A 15,601-nucleotide genomic window follows, 5' to 3' on the forward strand; every position below is an offset into this window, starting at 1 on the left:
TACCTGATGATTTTTGGGAGCTTTTGAAATCTGGACGTTAGTATCTGGGCTTGTTGAATCAGCAAGAGGGGGGTAAGAGTTAATTTTGTTGATGGGTGGGTTTTGTCTGACTTGGTCAAATTTTATTTTTTGGGCTGTTGAATCTGCTACTGGGCAGTCTGTAGGGGTTTTTTTAATCACTTAAAACCTCTCTTTTATTATTTTCTGGTGCTTGTAAGCTTTCCTCAATCATAGGTGGGTTTTTTAAGCATTGCTGGGTGGCTGCCATTATCGGGAAAAAGGAAAGGGGAAAATTATGCCTTTCTTGGATTTCTTTTTTACGAGCCAGATGCACGAGAAAGTTCCAGACCTCTGGATCAGATATGTCTGCTGATAGGATCCAGGGTGCAAACTGATACACCTCATTCCAAAATTTTAAGCTTTACTTTTGGGAGATCTTAAGCCCTCTTGATTTGAGCAGGGTCTTAAGGGAACGAATTTGGAGTTTTCTCTGGCATGATGTTGAATTCCCCATTATGAAGGGAAGATGTTTAATGTTCTGCAGCAACCTGACACTGCTCTGACAGGCAGACAAAAGCGATTAGGGAACTTTTAATTTTAGAAGGAAGAAAAGAGAAAAGAGAAAACGGCCAGGCCCCACTAGTGGGGTGGCTTGGGGGTGCAGCTATTTTTTTATTCTCCTGATGGGAGACAAAAGAGAGATTTGCCAGGCCCCATGAGTGGTGAGGCTTAGGGGTACAGCTGCCTTTTTAGTCTCCTGATGGGAGATGAAAGAAAGAAAAAAAGATTTTTGCTTCTCTCCTGGTGAGAGAGGTACTCACGAATTCTGCGTTTCTGGGGGCACCAGCTGCTGGCTGGCGCGAAGTTCAGAGGCTCTCACGTTGGGTGCTAGATATGGGCATGCGGGGATCCCGGGGCACCAGCTGCTGGGTGTGGCGCCAGCTGCTGGGTGTGGCGCCGGTCTCCCACACGTCACTGGAGAGCGGCGGGTCCCGCAGGCCGCATCTGCTGTTTGGGTCCCTGGCTCTCCGCCACTGGGGTGCGCGGGTTTTGCGCACCACATTGCTGAGGGTCTCTGCTACCAGAGCTGGTGGCTCTAGGACCGCTGTCAGCTGCCCGGTCAGGTTCCGTTTCAATTTCCACCATGCACTCCCTCTAAGTTTGAGACGCTGGCCACCAGGTCACGAGGGGAGGTGCAAGAAACGGTGAAAGCAGGGTCTTCGTGAGTCGATGACGGAAGGATAGTGCCCCCCGGGGAGACTGGATCACAGGATTTAGTGTTACAGCTCAAGACAAGTGACTCAGCTCAGATCTCAGTGATTCAGCTCCAGCTCCAACTTTATTGGGGTAAAACTAGGACTACTTATAGTGTGGAGACAGTAGAAGAAGCCTTAGCTAATAGGTACTTTTAGGATGCCTCATTTACATAGGGCGGTGGGCTTCCTTCAGGCTATCAGACAACGCCTTATTAAAACCTGGTAGCTCCTGTGCCGGAGGGCATGTATTTGTGGCGAGTACTTTAAGAGAAGAGTCCCGGAGGATGCCAGGAAGGCACTCTGCTATGAAAGGAGTCTGCAGCACATGGTTTTCCGAGCTCGTGAGCTATCCGGACGGAAGGCGCCCGGCTGAGAAGGGGAGTCTCCCCATTTGCGCTGAGCCGGCTTGCAGCTATCCGGACATGGGGAGACTGCTACCCTAAACAGCAGGGGTCCCCAACAGATCTGAATGCTCCATTCGTGTATTTTTGAAAGTGTATCCTTTTATTTGAAAGAGGGATCCAATTCTTCTATCTTGTCTTCAATCCCAGATATTCTATCCTCCTCGTATTCTAATCCATAGTTAGATTCTCCCTTAATATTTTTATTTTACTAGGTTTTTCATTTCCAATTTTATTACAGTTTGGGTTTTCTTTAATATTCCTTCCTCTTTATTGAATTCTATCCTCGTGTTGTGAATCGACTTTATTATTTATTTGTGTTGCTGGAATCCACTTTATTCCTATCCTCTTTAAATTCACTATGCCTTCTTTTTTAAATTGATTCAAGAACTTCATACAATGTATTATGGTCATATTCAAGCCTCCTCCCCACCCCTATCTTACTCTCCCATCCAGGACTTCATGTTCTCTATTATTATTTCTCTTTTTCAAGGCTTATTGAGTCTAATCTGTATTTCCAAATGCTCTTGGGCCTGGATTTATCCCTTAGAGTCTGGCCAATCCACCAGGCAACACACCAGTAATAAAACTGATTCTCCCTCTCCCAGCAGATACTCAGCTAGAGCTGGGGCTTCTTGTCAACCTTCCCCACCCATGCTGGGTTTTTGTCTTGCTTGGGTTTGCATAGGTCTTTTGCATGCTGCCACAAGCACTGTGGGTTCATATATGCAACTACCCTGTGGTGTCCAGACAACAGATTCCTTGTGATCATCTACCACCTCTAGTTCTCAAAATCTTTGGCTACCTCTTCTTCAATTATCCCTGAGCTTTCAGAGGAGAGGATGTGATATAGCCCATTTAAGGCTGAGCACTCTGCAGTCTCTTATTTAATGTGTGTTGACAAGTTGTGCATCTCTGTGTTAATCACCATCTGATGCACAAAGAACCTTCTCTGGTGAGAGTTGAAAGATGCACTAATCTTCATATAACAAAAAGTCATTAGAAGTCAGATTAATACTAAGTCTAGTTAGCAGAATAATAGTGGTAGGTTCTTCCTTATAGCCTGTGACCTGTCTAACTCAATGTTCTTGCTTCTGATAACAGTGTCAGGTATGAAATCCATCTTGTGAAGTGGGCCTTAAATCCAATTAGAAGGAAGTTAGTTACTCCCATGATTTTCATGCCTCTATTGCACCACTGGCCATATTTTGCCAAGCCAGTTATTGTGTGATCATTTGAGGTTAGATAACCAATTGGGGAGTTCTTTCTTAGAAATAACTGACTCTCCCTTCCTCAGCAATCATTGATAGCATATAGTTCCTCATCTAGAGCTGGGATTCTAAAATTTCCCCCATCTACACTGGCATGTCAACTGATGGTGTCATTATGCAGGTCCTATTTAGGCAATCATATTTTTGGAGAATTCATGGGTGCAGCTTCTCTATCGTGTCTAGCATACACTATCTAGCAGCAGGCACCCTGATCCTCTGGGTCTTACAATCATTCCACCCTCCTTTTCCACAATGCTCCCTGAGCCTTAAGTGTAGGGTTTGCACTGTAGATGCATCGACTGGGATGAGACCCTCTTTGAATTCTTTGAACACATTTTTATTTTTTCTTTCGAATTCTTTGGAGCTTTAAGTTTCTCTAAGATACATTACTATAGGATTGGCAATTTTTAAAGATATTTTGCCTTTTTTAATGTTGTGTTTTAGGGTGGAACTTATGCATCTGGAGTTTGTTCATTGATTCAATCTTTTGGTATGAGCTTGTGTCACCTGGAGTAGGTATTTGGATCTATGCTTGGTATGTCCATGGATTAGAAGGTTTTGGATCTACTAGGTGATGCTTAGGGTTTTATAATGGGGATAGTCACTGGTGGTTTGTGGGTTGGATACCTGGAGTAATCCAAGATTGGCTAGCTAACTAGTGTGGACAAGTTCAGTTACAGCTGGAGCCTAGGGATGGAGGAGAACTAAGTCCACAGTTCTGTGCCCTCAGACAGGTGCCAGGAAGGGCCAATCAGAGTAGGTGCAGATCCTACTGACCTGGGGATGGATGGGATCCTTGAGTTCTGCTTTAATGACCTAAAACAGATGCCATAGTTGGTCCATATTGCATGGGCCCCAGTAGGAGTTAGAGACAGGTCTTTTTATTATTTGGGAGTTTTCTTTGACAATTTCATACATGTATGTAATGAATTTTACTCATTTTTATTTACATATTATTTATTCATTTTTTTTGGTATTTTTTTTATTTTTATTGAGCTCTTGTACCTTACATACAACAGTTCTCAATCAAATTTAGGAACCCCTCCCCCATCCATTCCCTTCCACCACCAACCCCCCCCCACCAGACTTCATGCATTTTACCATACATGTTAAGCCCTATCCAGTCAAGCATTTGTATCCAGATATCATTCAGTGCAAATTCGTCCACTGAAGTCTAGAGTGTAAGTAAGGTCTACTCTCCCTCACCCAGGAGTAATCAGTCTCCAACAGTTCCCAGACTAGGGCTGGCCCACACCCATTTCCCTCACTCCACTCTGTCTGATTGAGTTAGCATGGTTCTTGTGCTCAACACCATAATTACCACAAGTTCACACGTGCAAGTTTCCAGTGACCTGAAAGCCTCTATTTCCCTATGTTCATGGATCCACTAGGTTCCATGAGCCATATGTGTAGAAGTTCCACTGTAGATATAACACCTAGGACTGGGCATCTCTCAGACATATATTCTATGTTGCTTTTCATCCTTGGACTCTCGGTCTGTTGTTGTCTTTACAAGTGATTGCGGCTGAACAGATGGCTCGGCAGTAAAAAGCACTGGTTGCTCTTGCAGAGGACCTGGGTTCAATTCACAGCACCCACATGGCAGCAAACAACTGTCCTAACTCCAGAGGATTCGACACCCTCTCTGACCTCCGCAGGCATTGCACAACACTTACGTACATGCAAGCAATACACTCAGTACACATAAAAATAAATTTTTAAAAATTAAAAAACAAGTGATTGTATTTTTTGAAGATATACAATGGGTATATTATTTTTATCCAGTTAACTCATCTGAATATCTCAACTCTATTGTTGAGTTGAGACCATTTACATTTAAGGTCCTAATTGACAGATGTTTATTAATTCCTGTAATTCTGTTGGCTGATTTGATTATTGTTTGCTCTTAACCTTCTCCCTATTGGTATCAGGGATCTGCTGTTTTACCATGTTAGACATGATGGAATCTTTCCTAGCCCTCCTTTGTGTTAGAGTCCAGGTCTGCAGCAACCCTCCCCCAGTGCAGTAAAGCCTCACCAGACAGGACCCGGAGGCCTCTCAAAAACAGGTACTGAATCAGCAGCTGGTGCTCTGGCCATGAGGAGATGATTTCAACATAGTCTGTTTCCCCTAAATAAGTTTAGAAGATAAACAGGCCCCTGCACCCATGACCTGATTGCTGCAAGAGCTGTCTCAGCACAAAATGCTTCCTCCTGATAAGTTTCACAATGTATAGACCCTTGCTTCCAGCCGAAACTGCTTGAATTATTTTTCCCACCTTCCACATTCCCTAAACCCCTATAAAAGCCTCCAGCCAATACCCCACAAATCAGCAGTCATTCCTCACTCCCAAGTTGAGGAGCTGTCCCGAGATTTCCAGTTACAATAAAGTCTACTTTGCCAGTCCTTCTGTGTGTCAGGCACTTCTTTCCCAATTTGTACCTAACACTTTGTTCATCTATTCCTCTCATGAAATTTTCTTTTTTGTGTTCTGTAATTGAAACTTTCTTCCTCCTCTATCTGTACTATTTCTTTTTTAATGTATTTTCTATTGAATTTTTGTGCATTTCATACATCCTAATCATATTTAGAACCCCCCCATCTGTACCCCCTCATAGCCCACCCACTGGATTTTATGCATTGTCATATACATTAAGGCCTACCTAGTCAAGTTTGTGTACCCACATGTCCCTCAATGAGTTCATCCAGTGAAGCCTGGTCAACCTACCTAGTAGCATCACTCCCTTAAAAAAGATCAACTCTCCCTCACCCAGTAGTGATTGGTTGTTCCTTGGCTAAGGTTGGGAGCCTCCTGCCCATTACCCCAGTTCTATGCTGTGTTTTTGTCTAATTGAGTTTGCATGCTATCACCTTTGCTGTAAGTTTATACTAGCATGTTCTTGGAAGCTGGAAGAGTCTATTTCCTTATGGTCATGCACCATCCCTGGCCCTTACAATCTTTTCGCCCCCTCTTCCACAATGGTTTCTGAGCCCTGGGTGGGTGAGATTATAGGAGTCCTATCCAGGGACACACATTCTGCAGCCTCTTATTCTCTAACACTTTGGCCAGTTGTGGCCTTCTGTGTTCACCACCCTCTATTCCATGAGGAAGAGTTCACTGGTGAGAGCTGAGTGATGCATAAGTATTCTCTCTACCTCATTCCACTCTATTCCTGAGTCAGGTACAGAGGGTCCATTGTAGATGTGTCACTTAGGGCTGGGCATCTGACAGGCACTTATTCTCTGTATGTGACCAGTTGTGGAACTCTGCAATAGCCTCTATCTGTTGCAAAAAGGGGCTTCTTTGATGAGTGGTGACTGACATACTTGTTTGTAAACATAAGAAGCCATATTTAGCATATAGTAAGAAATTACATTTGTCTAGGGATGTAACATAGAATTTTCTCTAGAATCTATGACCTCTCCAACTATGTGTATTTGGATCTGTTTATGGTGCCATACATGATTTCCCATTGAGAGAGCTTTAAGTCCAATTAGATAGCTGGTGATTACCCTCAAGATAAAAGTGCCACTACTGAACCAATATAGCTTGCTGTGCCAGTCATTGTCATGGTTTTAAGGCTTTAAAGCTGGGGTTTGACTATTGATTTCCTCCCTTAGTAGCCTGCATAGTATCCTCTAAAACTATGAGAGCTAGTCTTTAGAGGAGGCTTCCAGGTCAGTTCCAGCTCCAAGTCCTGTGTCCAAAGTATATCCTGTCTTCAGCAATAGGGTCTTACCTTCAAGTTCTAGGAGGTAACCAAGGTTTGCAGCAATAACCTGTGTCATTTTAGGAGTCTCTTGGACTACCCTGATCTACAACTTGAAGGGAGGTTTCCTGTCTGACACTGTTTCTCTTGTTATATAACTTTCAGCTATATACATGCATTCATGTACAGATATTTCATATGTATTTTCCAGTAGGCTTTTGAACTAATACATTTCCCTCTATTGTTCACACCACCTAAGCATTATTTTTCTCTCATCTCTCTCTCCCTGTATAACTCTTCCGATTCCCTCCCCAGTTAAAGTATCCCCCATTTTTTCTCATCTTCTGCATTGTGCTGACTTGGTGGTCATGGACTGTCCTTATTTCTCTGTCAATATTAAGATAGTCTTGCTGATTACCAGTTATCTACTTTCAGAGTTTGAAATATATTTCATGTTTTCCTTCCTTTTAGGGTTTCTGACAAAGAGCTCATGTTGTTCTGATGTTTCTGCCCCTGTAGATAACGTGGTTCTCCCCTACTTTTGTTTCTTTGATTTGTATTTTTGACATCTTGATTATGTTGTGGACAGGTTCTTCTCTATTCCCTAGTCATGTCTATTTCCAGTTATAATTGCCTCTTATGTTTGAATGTATGTTTCTTCTCTAGATTTTAGAAATTTTCTAGTATAATTTCACTGAATTTTGTGAATGTGTGTGCATGCACGTGTGCACCAGAGGTTGACATTGTCTTCCTTAATCGATTTCCAAGAACCTACCTGACACTGATCCCTGTACGTGAGCACACACACACACGGCTATGTTTACATATGTGCATGACCACACCTCACTTTTTTTTTAACATGGTATTGAAGATCTGAACTCTAGTCCTCATGCTTACATGGTAGGCACTTTACTAGCTGAGCCATCACCCTAGCCCACATTGAATAGATTGTCTATGCCTTCAGTGTTTACATCAGCTCCTTATTTAGTATTTTACTTATTTTTATTTTATGTGTATGTATTGCCTACATATATGTAAGTGCACCTGTGTTATGCAATGCCTGTGGGGGACAGAAGAGGGCATCGAATCCCCTGAAACTGGAGTTATGGATCATTGTTAACCACCATTTGGGTGCTGGGATTTGAACCTGGGTCCTCTGCAAAAACAGCCAGTGCTCTCAACCACTGAGCTATCACTCAGCCCCCTACATCAGGTCTTTCTAGTCTGTGGATTCTTACCTTTCACTTCTTGGCTATATTCCATAGTTCTTAGATGTTGTGCTCATGTCTGCTTATTTTTTTCCCCTTACTAATCTTGTTAACTTTGTTCCCTATCCCTGATATTTCCTTCTAGTTGTCAATTAAGTGATGTTTTTGACTGTACTTTTTGATTCACTGAGGCTTTTTAACTTTCATTTTTAGTTGCATGGGGGTGGTATGTGTCCATGAATGCAGGTGACCATGGAGACCAAAAGCATCCCATAACCCTGGAGAGCTAGAGTTACAGGTAGTTGTGAGCTGCCTGATGTGGGTGCTGGGAACATTACTTGGATCCTCTACAAGAGCACTGCTTGTTCTAGTTTGGTTTCTCTTGCTGTGATAAACACCATGACCAAAACAGCTTGGTAATAAAAGGTATTTGGCTTACAGGCTTACAGTCCATCATCAAGGGAACAACTCAAGGCAGAATCCTGGAGGTAGGAACCAGAGAGAAGCTCGGTTATTCCTAAGGACTTTATGGTAATCAAACCTATAAATTCCTTTTATGCCTTGAAAAACTAAAATAAAAAAGACAAGACAGGGACTGGGTTATCTGCAATACATATCATGTTATATATATGCACACATTGTTATCTCTATATAATACATGGCTTATGTGTGTGAGCTTAAAATATATATTTACAAGACTGGAGAGATGGTTCATTGGTTAAGAGCACTGGCTGCTCTTGCAGAGGACCTGGGTTTGGCTCCCAGCACCCACATGGCAGTTAACAACCATCTGAAACTCCAGTTCTGGGGGATCTGATGCCCTCTTCTGACCTCTGCAGGCATTGCATGACATGGGTGCCCTTATTTACATACATGTAGGCAATACACTCAAATACATAAAAATAATAATTACAATGAAGGAAAAATGACCACAAAGAAAGCTTTCAAATGAAAAAACTTGGATAAAATCTTCAACAGGTACCTTCACAAAAAAATAACCAGATACCCAAATAAGCACATAAGCACATAAAGAAATGATCAAAGGCAAGTAAGATGGCTCAGTGGGTAAAGGCATCTGCATGCTGTGCAAGTCTCACAATCTGAGTTCAATCCCTAAAACTCACAAAAAGGTGGGAGACAAATGACTCCAAAAGCTATCCTCTGACATAACAGCACAAGCACCCAGACACATATCATACAGACATGCTCACAATAATAATAAATAAATAATAAAGTACTCAAAATAATTACAAGACCTCATCTCAAAAAATTAAATAAAAATTTTAAAACATACCAAGTTAAGTACAAGTTCAGTTTCATGTACTGTTCATTATTTTTAGAATTGTTGATGGAATTAGCTTTTTTAAAAAGAGGAATACCTACCAAAACTAAACATAAAATCCACTTAATGATTCAGTAATTTCATTCTTCTGTATATAGCATATCCCAAAAGAGTACATAAGTCTACCAAAAAAGCAAGCACAAGAAAAAAATACACATTATGTTAAGCAAAAGAAGCCTAACAAACCACTGAACATACTGTTAACGTTTATTTGAAAAATCAAGAAAGATAAAATTAGAATCAAAATAAGATCATCTGTGTCAAATAATTACTGAGATTACTGAGAAAAAGGGTAAGTAAACTTGCCAGAGTCCTAGAAGTGTGTTCTTGGGAATATCTGCACATGTGAAATCTCATTGAGTTGTAACAGATTGGCACTTCATACACATTAGTGTATATACAGCTTAATAAGGCTGTAAAAAGTAACTAAGGAGAGATGATACAATTATAGATTAGACATAAAGAGAAAATAGAAAACAAAAAATGAAGGATAGCAAAATGAACCTAAAGCAATTCATAGTGTTCATCTTCTTAGATAAAAGAGTAGCAAAACCTTCAGTCTGAAGGTTGTCAAACATAAATCTACTTCCAATAAAATGGGATGACTCCTGTCCAATGTTTCCCTCAATTATACCCAGCATAAGTTCCCTCACTCTCAAAGCTATTCTGTTAAAGAGACCACAGGAAGCTTGGAAAGATATCTTTACTCATGATCAGAGTGACACTGGCCAGGGCACATGACAATATCTTATGCAAATGTAAAACTTTAACCAATAACTGGACAAGGAGATGATTCTGGGAAATGGAGTTCCTAGCCAAACCGAGGTTAGCATAAATTTTTAGTTCAAAATATTGATCCAAATCCCACCCAGAAGCAAAATATGAAAATGGCATCAGATGAGATGATTATCTTTCAAGAGCTTTTGTAGTAGTTAGTTTCTATTGAAATTACTACACATAAGTTTTTCATTTGATCTAAGTCAAAAGGCTGAGAAGTTATTACACGAAGTTTTTGTTATTAAAAACAGATATTTTCAAAAGCAGTAAGTGAAAGAAAAGTAATTGGGTGGGCAATTTCCAGTATATGCTCTGACCAAAAAGTAAAGTAAAAACCAAACATAAAGACTACACAGTTAGGTAAAAGAATTAATTAAAAAGCAATTCAAAACAACAACTCTGTCCTGTTGGCATATGAAAATATATACTTTAGCCAGCCATGGTTGTGGCAAGCAGGCGCGGCCGGAGCAGCCCAAGATGGCGCCCTGCCATTTTGCCCAGACTCGTGATCATCACCTGTTTACTCCATATGCGCAAACGCAGTGTCCCGATCATGCGCGGACCGCCTGATGAGTAGCATCAGCATGCATGATTGGGTCTACGTGACCCTATAGATTGCTGCCTCAACTGTCTGGTGTGCACGTGTAATTCCCCTGATTGGGTCTGGCGAAAGGGAGGGCTTTTGGGGCATCTATATAACAGAAAAAACAGCACAATGAAAAAAGAAGCTTGAACCCTACCTTGGTGTTTGTGTCGTTTCTCCTCAGCTCTGCAGGTCAGAGTTGAGGATCGTGGCACATGGTGACACATAGTTTTAGTTGCAGCTATTTAGAAGTCTGAGACAGGAAGATCACAAGTCCAGAACAGCAAAAAACAACATAGGAAGACATTGCCTCAAAAATAAATTATATATATATATATATATATCTCCAAAAGTCATACATATAATATATATATATATATATTCCATAGTTCCAAAAGACTTTGCAATGGAAACAGAAATATTTATGAGTCAAGATAAACTTATATGTTAGAAAAAAAATATGTGGCTAGAGCTGAAATATGAGTTATCTTAAATCTTCTCATTAGAAAGCACTGGATGGGGCTGGAGAGATAGCTCAGTGGTTAAAAGCACTGATTGCTCTTGCAGATGACCCAGGTCCAATACCAGCATCCACATAGCAACTAAAAGCAGTCCATAACTCCAGTTCCAGAAGATCCAACACTTCTGGCCTCCATAGGTACTGCACAACATGCCTGTGCTTACATACATGCAAGGCATAACATTCATATACATAAAACAAAATTTAAAAGGAAGCACTGGAACTCAAAGTCAGCAGTCCCTTACAATGGTCAGATACTGATCTCGTTTCTAAGATTAATTTTCTTATAAACAATATAGTGGTGATCAGGAAAGCTTCATCACATGCCTTAAATGCACAGGGTTTCTCTGAGGTCATTCAAAAAGGTGAATGACAATCTCCTACTTTTTCACATTCATAGGGTGCCTCCATATTACAAGACTTTACAGGTTGCCTACAAGTAGTGAGCTTTTCAAATATCCCATGTTCTTTACATTTATTTGTTTTCCCTACTGTGAATCTTCAAATGTCTTCTAAAGTATGCTGGACATATAAAGGCTTTTCCACAGTCATTACATTCATATGGTTTCTCTCCAGTGTGGCTTCTCACATGTCTTCGAAAGGATGAGGGACAACTGAAGGCTTTCCCACACTCCAGACATTCAAAGGGTTTTTCTCCAGTGTGCATTCTTGCATGTACAGTAAGGTATGAAGAATGTCGAAAAGCTTTTCCACATTCCTTACATTCATATGGTTTTTCCCCAGTATGGGTTCTCATGTGGATACTGAGGGCTGAAAAATAAATAAAGGCTTTCCCACATTTCTTACATTCATAAGGTTTCTCTCCAGTGTGAGTTCTTCTATGTACCGTAAGATGAGAGGAACTAATAAAGGCTTTCCCACATTCCTTACATTCATAAGGCTTCTCTCCACTGTGAGTTCTTAAATGTTCAGTGAGGGATGAGGAACGACTAAAGGCCTTTCCACATTCTTTACATTCATATCGTACCTTTCCAGCATGATCTTTCACATGTCTTTTAAAGGATGAGGGGCAACTGAAGGCTTTCCCACAGTCCTTACACTCATAGGGCTTTTCTCTGCTTTGATTTTTTACATGTGTATTCAGGGAAGTGGGAAGATAAAAGGCTTTTCCACATTCTAGACATTCATACGGTTTCTCTCCAGTGTGTTTTCTCATATGGATACTTAAAGAGGAGGGGCAATTGTAGGTTTTCCCACATTCCTTACATTTATAGGGTTTCTCTCCACTATGTGTTCTCACATGTACAGAGAGTTTTGAGGATTCACTGAAGGCCTTCCCACACTCTTTACACTCATAAGGCTTCTCTCCAGTATGAATTCTTATGTGTATTATGAGGTGAGAGGAAGAACTAAAGGCCTTCCCACATTCTTTACATTCATATGGCTTAACTCCACTATGGATTCTTTTGTGTTTAGAAAGTGAAGAGGAACAACTGAAGGCTTTCCCACATTCCTTACATTCATATGGTTTATCTCCATTATGAATTCTTCTATGTTCTGTGAGGTATGAAGAACTACTGAAAGTTTTCCCACATTCTTTGCATTCAAAGTTTCCCTTTCCACTGTGAATCTTCATATGTGCTTGAAAGAATGAGGAACAACTGAAAGTTGTGGCACAGTCCTTACATTCATAATGTTTCTCTTCAGTGGGGGTTTTCATATGCTTCTTAAAACAAGCGAGAAAATGGAAGGCTTTCCCACATTCCTTACACTGATAGCGTTTGCCTCCAGTATGAGATCTGATATGATTCTTAAGGGATGAATGAAACATGAAGGCTTTTCCACAAACATGGCATTCATAGGATTTTATGTCAGTAGTGCTCTCCAGTATACTAAGATTTGAAATTTGTCCACAATGATTTTCTTCATTACATTCATAGATGTTCTCGACCATATGACTTCTAAAATAAAAGACATGATTAGCAAGACATTTCTACCACTGTTAATGAATGTATGTTTTCTTCTCTGTCATAGTTCTCACAGAGAGCTCTACCACAACCAATATTATCACCAAGATTTTTTGTTTGTTTTTTGTTTTTAAGACAGACAAGACTGGTCTCAAACTCAGAGATCCACCTGCCTCTTCCTCCCAAGTGCTTTGATTAAAGGTGTATTCCACCACATCCAGCAATCTGTTTTTTACTTATAGGATTTTCTAGATAATTATTTTTGGTTTTCTGAGATTCTGTTTCACTACATAGCCCAATGTGACCTTGAACATGTGGTCCTCCTGCCTCAGCCTACTGAGTACTGGGATTACAGACATGTACCACCATGCTCAGCTGTTTGCAAATTAAGAATGTGTCAAACATTCAATATCTCAGTCTTATATGCATTACCTAGGCTGTCTTCTGGATATGACATGCCTATCACAATCATGAACTCACAGCAGCTGTGGTTACCCACACAAGACCCACACAAGATCAAGTCAGTTGAAATTCTGGCATAGATGGGTTAGATGATCCCCAGGCCTTACCACTTACTGAGGAGTTATTGGCAGTTATTGACTGCTGGGGGGAAAAGAAAATCATTCTTTTTAGAGGATATGGCCAGTAATAGGATTCTCATGGTCAGAAGATGGTCCCATATATGTGCATATATGCACTAACTAGACTTAATGAGTTATCAAAAAAAAAAAGAGGTGGAGAGGGGTTAGAGAGATGGCTCAGTGGTTAAGAGCAGAGGCTAATCTTGGAGGACCCAGGTTTGGTTTCCAGCACCTACATCCATAATTCCAGTTCCAGGAGATCTGACACCCTCTTCTGATCTCCCCAGACACTGCTCAACAAGGATGTACTTATATACATGCAGGTAAAATAAAAATAAAGTTTTCAAAAAGACATGGAATTGGGAGGCAGATGTTTGGGGAAAAATATGGAGGAATTATGAGGAAGGAAATGGGAGATAGATATCATATTTCACTGTATACCTTATGAAATTCTCAAGAATAAAGGAAAGGTTTCATTAGTTTTTTTCTAAATAGATTAACAAGTCTTTCCTGAATTCACATTTTTAACTAGGTTTATGCATTACTGTTTCTAGATCTCGAGGCATTTAAAGATTCTTGCTGGATGCTCTAGCACATGCCTCTGATCCCAGCACTTAGGAAGTGAAAGCAGGAGGATCAGGAGTTCAAGGTCATCCTCAACTGCATGGCAAGTTTGAGACTGTCCTGGGTTACATTAGACCTTGTCTGAAAAAACATAGAGAGATTGCATTCTGAGGTTCTACTTTCACTTATAGAATGGCACTTACCTCAAATGTCTCTCATGACTTTGCCTCTTAACAATATCACAAGATTCCCAGTTTTCACATAAAATAGAGGACCAGGAACCACTTTCTAATTCTATTTTCTCATCATTGTGTATCTTTTCTCCATAAATATCTTGAAGAGAAACCAATTGACAATTCTTAAGTTGATTCTCAAAACCTGAAAGAAAAAACCAAGTATCAGTAAGCAAAGCACTTGTAGCAGAATGAATTTTTCTGGAATTTGCTATTAATGAATACAAAGGGCAAAATGATATGCAATTTACTAAGGAGTTCTATATGAGGACTGGCATTGATGGTAACATAAATTGAACACTATTAGAAGAGTGAGAAAAACAAGGAAATTAGAAAAAATGGATACACTAAAGACTAATTTTGAAAGGGCAATATGGAGATTTTTGCCAAAAACAAGGAAAATGTGAGAGGACTGATAAAAAGTCAAAATAGTAATTTGAGGTGCCTGTAAAACATTAATTTCCACAAACAAAGCTAAGTTTTGTTCTGTTTCTATTTGACTTTTTAAAATATTTTATTATTTTTATTTTGTGTCTGAGTGTGTTGCCTGCATGTATGTAAGAGCACCTGTATTACGAGTGCCTACAGAGGTCAGGAGAGGGTGTCAGATTCCCTGGAACTGGAGTTATGGAAAGTTGTTAGCTACCATGTGGGTGCTGGGAATCAAACCAGGTCCTCTGCAAGAGCCACCAGTGCTCTTAACCACTGAGTCATCTCTCCGGCCCCTTTACTTGACTTTTTAACTTCAACCAGGAAAGGTTCTCACCAGGACTCTTGCCTTCCTGGTACTGCACTGTACAGGTGTCTTTAATAAGTTCTCTCTTCATTGACTGAAGGTCCTCCTCTTGATCCCACTGGGATATCAGATGGGATATGTGCAGCGGATATCCTACACCAGCAGAAAGGCATATCATGAAGAAAAAGAGAACCACAAGCATTCCCATAAAACAGGGCCCATTTCCATAAGACAGGGCCAAAACTTCGGTCTTCTGATAGCTAAAGATGTCCAAGCTTGGGGGCTGGAGAGACAGCTCAGGAGTTAAGAACACTGACTGTTCTTGCAGAAGACCTGGGTTTGAATCCCAGCACCCACATGGCAGCTAACAACTGTCTGTAACGCCAGTCCCAGGGGATCCGACAGCCTCTTCTGACCTCCATGGGCATTGAATGACATGGGTGCACTTACCTACATGTAGGCAATACATGCATACACATAAAATAAAAATA

The 15,601-nt window shown here is 40.6% G+C and overlaps 1 protein-coding gene across 1 annotated transcript in view; it reads right to left on the minus strand.

Annotated features, from left to right (window-relative positions):
* Positions 1 to 10,987: 10,987 nt before the first annotated feature.
* Positions 10,988 to 15,601, minus strand: part of LOC103734305 — a 66,879-nt gene continuing 62,265 nt past the window's right edge. Inside the window, exons 12-14 of the mRNA XM_029563542.1 lie at positions 15,141 to 15,263; positions 14,345 to 14,519; positions 10,988 to 12,990 (exon numbers count right to left, since the gene is read on the minus strand). Coding sequence (XP_029419402.1) covers positions 11,544 to 12,990; positions 14,345 to 14,519; positions 15,141 to 15,263 — 1,745 coding nt within the window. The 3' untranslated portion in view covers positions 10,988 to 11,543. The remainder of the gene's footprint in view (positions 12,991 to 14,344; positions 14,520 to 15,140; positions 15,264 to 15,601) is intronic.

Source organism: Nannospalax galili, unplaced genomic scaffold (assembly GCF_000622305.1).
Source record: "Nannospalax galili isolate Female #2095 unplaced genomic scaffold, S.galili_v1.0 scaffold1736, whole genome shotgun sequence".
NCBI classification, from domain to species: domain Eukaryota; kingdom Metazoa; phylum Chordata; class Mammalia; order Rodentia; family Spalacidae; genus Nannospalax; species Nannospalax galili.